General features: G+C 39.3%; 1 protein-coding gene across 1 annotated transcript; it reads right to left on the reverse strand.

Annotated features, from left to right (window-relative positions):
* Positions 1-517: 517 nt before the first annotated feature.
* LOC108232437 (gastrin-releasing peptide receptor) lies at positions 518-7,064 on the reverse strand. Its single transcript, XM_017410211.3, has 3 exons — positions 6,649-7,064; positions 3,434-3,785; positions 518-832 (listed from the first exon to the last, which is right to left on the reverse strand). The coding sequence occupies exons 1-3, from the start codon at positions 7,062-7,064 to the stop codon at positions 518-520; spliced, it is 1,083 nt and encodes a 360-aa protein (XP_017265700.1).
* Positions 7,065-7,466: the final 402 nt, after the last annotated feature.

Here is a 7,466-nt window from a genome sequence, read left to right on the forward strand (position 1 = left end):
ATACGCCCAATTAATATTGCATAACAAGTTTTCAAGTCAAACAAAGCTATCATATGAAGTTGAAATATTTTACACCCATTAAATGCTTTAATGTCACTCTGCTTCACTCTGAGCTTTTAAGGAGATAAAAACGTGCACAACAAAACTAAAGTCCGCTTGTTTCAGGCCTTGTGTTCACAACTAATGGCAGCTGAGATCATTTCAGTTTCACAGAAAACCATAAAATGACACATAATTGTTACATCTAAATGGTTTGGGGTTTAAAGCCACAACATGACCTTTTTTTTTAATATTACTGTTATGAATAATAAACACAACAACAGAGAAAATGTCAGGACAGGCAGCTTTAAATCTGCACACCACGTTTGTCTTTCAACCAGCGTTTAAAAGCAAAATCCCCTCATTTTTGATTGCAAACTTGTAAACAAGCATTTGAAAATAATTCACCAACATGTTAATTGCATCGGCATTCGGGGAGATCTGCTAAAGCACCGATAACGTGTTAGTCTGAGCTCCTTCAGACCGTGGTGACGTTGGTGCTGGCGCTGTTTTGGCTGTACAGCCGTCTGGGAGAGCTGCAGCACAGCAGCTGCTTCCTGAAGTGTTTGCTGAAGCTTTTGCTCATCAGGTACAGAGCGAACGGGTTCACGCAGGAGTTGGCGAAGGCCAAGACGCGAGCGCACACGCTGGCGATGAAGTGGGCCAGCGACGTGTCCACCTGGCCGTAGTGGTAGGAGCGGTAAAGGTAGATGACGTGACTGGGGAGCCAGCAGACTGCGAACAAGCCGACAAACACCAGCACGGTTTTGGCCAGACGCTTCCTGGACTTGATCTGACAAAACAAAAAGAAATCCAGCATTTAGCCTTCTGTCATTGTGCCACCGTGTTATTTTCTTCTTTGGTGCCTGACATCTGTTTCCCCAAAGACATTTTAAGCCTCAGCTGTAGCTGCTTCTGCTAATTAAGATCATTTAGAGTACTTTAAAAAAAAGTCTTGATTCATCCCTAATTATTTATAATTTGCCTTCTAGCAGTCAGATTTTCTTAAAATCTATTAAACTTCCTCTAATCAACTGTTCCCCAGACTTTCTAAGGTTCTTTTAAAGTTTTTCTTTGGCCTTTGGCTGCTCATCACCAAATGTCTTTCATGTCAGAGATTTAAACTAAAACCATCTTATGATGAGAATTGATGGAGTTGTGGCTGTTTACGTCCAGTTGGATGCGATATGGCGAGATGTCCGTCTCAGAGTATGTGTGGAGAATGACTCTCGGCTACTACCAGATTGAAATTTAGTTAAATGTCTGTGAAACTGACTGAATCATAGACCCTACACTCTGCTCCTGTTTCTAGTTTTGGTGGAATTCAAAGCCAGGAAAAAAACCCTTTGAAACCATGTGATAGCAATTTGTTTGCAGCCTGGCCTCGAGAAAAGGCTTAACCGTCTATTTAAGTGTCGGGACTTTGTTGTGATGGAAACCAAGGATGCAGACACTTACAGAGAACTTGAGAAAAAGAAAATGATTTAAAAAACAACAAGAACCCAAATTGAAACGACCCAGTAAACTAACAGGGTGACCGACTGAGGGCCTGGAGTTTAAGAAGACAGGGTTAGGGTTAACAGAGAGCAAGAACGAGGGAAATATGGCTGCTGACACGAGGATCCTCAACAAGGGAAAGTATGAACAAGGAACAACATGAGAAAATAAACTAAATCCACACCAACAAAACAACCAATCTATCAAACAAAACACAAAACCCAGGATCACAACAATAAGAAAGTTATACTTGGATATCTTTAGGGATCTTTGCTTTGTTCTGATGATGTTCTTGTTTGTTAAATGGCCTCTAATCCAGACAGTAAACGGATAGCAACGTGTCAAAGATGATGGCATGAAATCAACTTTTTGATTGGAAAATGGTCACTCTAAAAGTTTCATTTTAGGACTATTGTTTGCTTATTAATGGTTTACCTAAAAGCTGTTAGGATGTTCGGTGCCAAATGTACTCAGATGGTGCCAATTTATAACAAGTTGTAGAATCACAGAACATACAAATAATTTAATTTTTCTTTTTTTTTTGCCTCTGATTTGAACCAAAACTGAATCGATGTGTTTTACAATCAGACATAAAGTCTGTAATAGTTAAAAGAGCCAGTGACTGAGCACTGAAACCTGGTGTAACTCTTGGTAGCAGATGAAATGTTGTTGAAGAAATTTGCATAAAAAGAAAAAAAAAAAACCTGCATTGAGCAACAATGGGATTTTGGTGAAGTGAATGAGAAAGCTCAGATTTCCTTGGTGCTCTGTAGCTCAGGCATCTTTCCCAGCAGAAAATAAACGTTGAACTTTTAATGACCGATCTGGTATTTTGATATCTTTAATGTTTTTTTTTTATACAATCACAGTTTAGGTTTTATGATTTCTGAAGATTTTACCTCAGAAAGGTCAATTTAGAGAGTGAGAATGTCACAGCAAAGTTTGAGCTGTCTAAACTTTAAAAACCTTTACAAACTATTTTTACTATCTCAAACATCGTATACAGTTTTATACAATTTATATGTCAAAACGTAAGCTTTTTTTTCTTAGCTTAGCTCCAAAATTCTATTTGGCTTCACAGAAAGAGAGCTGACAACATTTTTACAGAAATTTTCTAGTTTTGTTGCTATTTGTAATGAGAAAGTAAAAATTAAATATCTGGGGCTTGTTTTAGATTCTCATCCTAAATTTTCAGCTCATATTAAAACCATTAAAACTATCGTAAACTGCTTTTGTCTGATAAGATCTTGTTCACCTGTAAAGGCTGCTACAGGTATATTCACCTGTTCTGATCCTGCTATACTTTTCCTATCAACTCAGTCTGTTTGAAAACCTGTGGTGTTGTTAAAACACCAAACAGTCTCTGTGTGGAAACTACAAGACACACTGAGAAACACTTCTGCACTGTAAGTGATGAAAACACACATTGTTAGCCAGTGAAGTGACACCATTGTGAAACACAGGAGGAGTATTAACTTTTAAGCTTTGTTAGTCTCGTACATTTTTCATTTATTAAACTGACTTTTACGTGTGGTAACAGCTTTGCTGCAGAATTAGCAAAATGACTTTAAAAGGACTACGTTAACCAGGGAGGATTGACTCAAAGTTGTAACATGTTGTAATGAAAACAGTTACCAGGGGCGTCACCAAGGGGTGGCCACTGCTGGCCACCCCTATACATTTCCTTGTCCCCCTTAGTTAGTCTTATATGCACATTTTGTTTTTATAAATTTAATGTTAAAATAGAAGAGGATGAGCTTAAATAAGTTGCAGTAATTGGGTTATTCTCAGTTACTATCAGCTGTTGGATAAAAACCTTCTGCGCCCTGGCAGAAAACTATTCTGTTCCTGTTAAAATAATAAATAAAAGCCTCCCCAGTTGAGCCTGAAGCCACACCTGTTTCTGGAGGTGCAGGTGTCCCTCAGCAGAGATGTCTGCCGAGCTGCTGATGAGGCTGCGAGCGATGAAGACGTAGTAAACGGAAATGATGAGCAGCGGGATGATGTAGAAGATGAGGAAGGAGGCGGTGGAGTGGATCTTCGGGTGCAGCTCCCCGGCGTGGGGGTAGGGCGCGCAGGTCACAAACGTCTCGTTGGTGTGGCTGGTGGTGAAGGCGTGCAGGTCGGAGAAGACGGCCTCGGGAATCGCCAGAGTTACGGAGAGCAGCCAGATGAACCCGACACGTACACTGATGCTGAGCGTGGGGTTGGATCTGTGGCTGTCCAGCGGCTTGACGATAGCTTTGTACCTGAGGGGAAAACAAAAAGGGGGCTGTGAAGACCTGGTCAAGGATTCTTTAATGTGACAAAAGCAGGAGGAGTCTTTATTGTCTAATTATGAATATGAAGCCAACAAATGCAGATGAACCCTCAAAGTAAAGGTATCTGTAGGTTTTACAACAGAAAAAGAAAGAATCAAAACAGATTCTGAATGAAAGGAAGCCAGAGGTGATCCGAGCTGCGTGTGGGGACTGTCAGCTTAATCACAGCTGCTGGTGAAATCAACACAAACCTACACATAGCTGCTTGATAGCTGCAGTTTTCTCCTTTGAAGGGCACAAAATGTCAAACATGCTGGAAATATAAAAGCCCCTGACGTTTATCTGCACTAAAAGCTGCATGTGTATCACTTCTGTCTGCAGAAGAAAGCTTGTGATTATGAGGACGTCTGCACTTCTCAGTCCACAGATATTGTCTTATTGCATCAATCTTTCAGCAAACTGTTTGGTTTGACTCTTCTAAAAAGGAGCAAGTATTGACAGGTGATTCATTTCCTCTTATTTGATCAGAGCTATACAAATGTTTTAAATAAAATCAACCAATATTTAAAGTAAACAGAGAGACAAATGTTGACTTTCTGAATTTTTTGTGATGCTTTGGGTTTTATATAACTTGTTTTATATGTACAAACCTTTACCAGTCTCTTTTAGATCAGTCTGAACTCATGGGAACTTTAAAATCGAATATATTTTTCTTTGATGGAAAGATCTGCTTTTAGTGCTCCTATATTTTTTAAAGCCACAGAACTTTATTCAATATTCTTGAGAAAAATATCTACATGTTTTACACGCTTCTTTTGTTGTGTCCTTATTGTTGTTATTATAAGAAAAACAAGAGATGAAAACATCCTGAACTTACAAGACAGTTAATGTAGACTGGATTGTTCTATAAAATCGTTCTAAATAAAAGTACAGCTCCCGTTTGGAAACAAAGAAATTCAGACCAAAAGGAACCAAAGGTTGTTCTGATATTTTGAACTCATTTTTGGGCACAAAAACCAGTGATCCATGATTTCAGATCCAAGATTTCCAACACGCTCCAGGAGATAAGGAGAAGGTTTCTGAGTCAGTAATTATACAGTGAAGGAAAAGGCATAGAAGATGTAATTAATCTACATGTAAATACACATTTTTAATGACCTTTCTGCGTTATTTAACCATATCAATGTGATGTTTTGGCTAAATTTAAACCCTTGTCTTCTCCTTTCTTTAAAACGTTCCAGTAAAAAGTTGGACGGCTGTGGGGTTGTATGTTCAGAGTTTCTCCAGGCATTTTCTACTTGGTTGCTATCATTACTGACATGAATATTACGATTACCATGGTGATCGCTCTACTGTAATTACTGGAAATCACTTTTTTTCTGCTTTATTCTCATTACTGTTGTTACTGTCATTAATACTGGTTTTAGCTCTTTGATGACAGCAGCTGCCGGTCCATATTTTACAGATTGTTTACATTTAGCTGCACACCAACACATCTGGAAAACAACATGTTTTCAAAGAAATCTGTCTTTTTCCTAATCAACAGAAATGAACCTTTAAATTGTGTAGATACGTGCATATGTTTTGGTTTCTTTTCTCTCTCTTTAAACCACAACACAATACATTTCTGTTCTGGTTATTTTCTCCTTTTCTTTCCCCCTTCTCTTTTTTATTTTAGTATTTTTTTTGTGGGGTGGGATGTGCTCATTTTTGTGCTCTTAGTGCACTGTAATTAAACTAAATTAAAAAGTAATTTAAAAGTGAGTACTTGCTCATAGCAGTTTTAAACAATGTGAATGTTTTTTACACAATAAAAGCGATGGATATATAAGATTACACCCTAATGGAAAAAAACACATGAATTTATCACGTTTTTCACATGAAGACAGAAAATGTACAACATGCAAAATGTAAAACACTCCTCTCACATGTTTCATGTGGTGTTTTAACACATTTTCACAGGTAAATCCATGTGATCTTCTAGATCTACATTTACCATGTGCAAAACATGTTTCACATATATCATGTCACATATCAACTCAACATGTTTTCAAATGTGAAGCCCAGGAGTATTTTCATTATATTTTACATTAAATATGTCAAAAATACGGCATTTGTTTCAGCATTTAAAGCTTTAATGTTAGGAAAAAGAAGAGTTTTTCATATATATTAAATTTCTTTTCAGTTTTAGCATTAAATTTGATAAGTACATAAGAAAACAGCCCTAAAGCCAAATTAACATATGAGGAAATCACATTAAAACATGAAATTAACATGTGAAACATAAACATATGTTTTATTCTCTTTTTTTCTAACCTGAAAGTTTTGGAGAATTAATTACAACTCTATTTTTTAGGTCAGACTTAACATTAAATCATGTCCTTACAGGAAAATCTCATTACAATTCACATGTGACATATAGAGCACGTTTTCTACATGGGCTCACATGTGAAAACATGGCGAATTCGTGTATTTTGTGTTGCAATTGTGGCCAAATTCTGAGAAGAAAACCCACAAAAACCTAGTTTACAGAACTGCTCAGCTTAAATGAAGATTTAAATAAAGTTAACTGTGAAACTAAACAACTCAAGGTGCCTTTTCGGTGCAGGAACTGACCTGATTGTTTTAAAGATTAAGCTTTTAAAAGCAAATATTCAAATAAACGTCTAATAAAACCTCAGATGATTTTTAGAAAGGACACTTTTTAAATACATCTTAAAGATTCTTTGGAAATTGGATATTTTTGCAATATTTTTGTCCTAATGTGGGTTAATTAGTGTTGGTTTGGGGCCAGATTGAGGTAAAGAGCCATGAAGCTGCAGCGGGTCTGGGTGTGAGGCAGCTGTGGTACCGGTCAGCGGAGAGCGCAGTCAGGGTGAACACGGACACCCCCACCGAGCTGAGCTGGATGAACGGAATCAGTTTGCAGCCGAGCCGGCCGAACAGCCACTCGTCCAGCAGGTACCGGCTGGCGTCCACCGGGGCGCAGGTGACCAGCAGCAGCAGGTCCCCCAGAGCCAGGCTGGACAGGAACAGGTTGGGCACGGTGCGCATGGACTTCACCAGCAGACACGTCTTCATCAGAGTCACGTTCCCCACCAGACCCACGATGATGATGAGCCCGTAGACGGCGGCGATCCCGATGCCGGGGATCCAGATGGTGTACTGGTTCCGCTCCGGGGCGGGATCCCCAGCCTCCCCGGAGGCATTGAGAGGAGACACGCTGCTGTCCTCCGCGGGTAAAACCAACAGATCCTCCAGAGACATGCCAGCCCACACAGGTGAAGGACACCGTCTGGTGCGTCCCGGTTGTTTTCTGGCTGCTTTATAAACTATCTGCCTCCTGCGGGCGCGTGCGTCACGTCATGGACCACAGGATGGAGCTGATGGAGATGAGTGATAGGACTTCATCCAAGTCCCGTCAGAATAAAATTAACTTTACACAGCACGGCTGAGGGAACCTCTACACATGCATTCATTAAATGTATTATTAGCCGATAATAAGAACTAATAATATGCAGGGAAAGGTGGTTCGTTTCTGCAGTTTTGATTATTACCTTCTCATAGCATCAATATGATGCAAACACGGGTCAATCCAAGGAAATCTGCAAAAAAACTGAACAACTCAAGGTGCTCTTGTTGCAGGAACTGTCAGCTGTGTGTCAACTC

The sequence above is a fragment of the Kryptolebias marmoratus genome, linkage group LG6 (genome assembly GCF_001649575.2).
Source record: "Kryptolebias marmoratus isolate JLee-2015 linkage group LG6, ASM164957v2, whole genome shotgun sequence".
NCBI lineage: Eukaryota > Metazoa > Chordata > Actinopteri > Cyprinodontiformes > Rivulidae > Kryptolebias > Kryptolebias marmoratus.

What these genes read in the sequence shown, in the direction of transcription:
- LOC108232437 (XM_017410211.3), bottom strand. Translation starts at nt 7,064, where the DNA reads ATGTCTCTGGAGGATCTGTTGGTTTTACCCGCGGAGGACAGCAGCGTG. An exon ending in ACTGCGCTCTCCGCTGACCG is followed by an intron (nt 3,786 to 6,648) that starts GTACCACAGCTG and finishes TTTTCCCCTCAG; the next exon opens with GTACAAAGCTATCGTCAAGC. An exon ending in ACCTGCACCTCCAGAAACAG is followed by an intron (nt 833 to 3,433) that starts GTGTGGCTTCAG and finishes TTGTTTTGTCAG; the next exon opens with ATCAAGTCCAGGAAGCGTCT.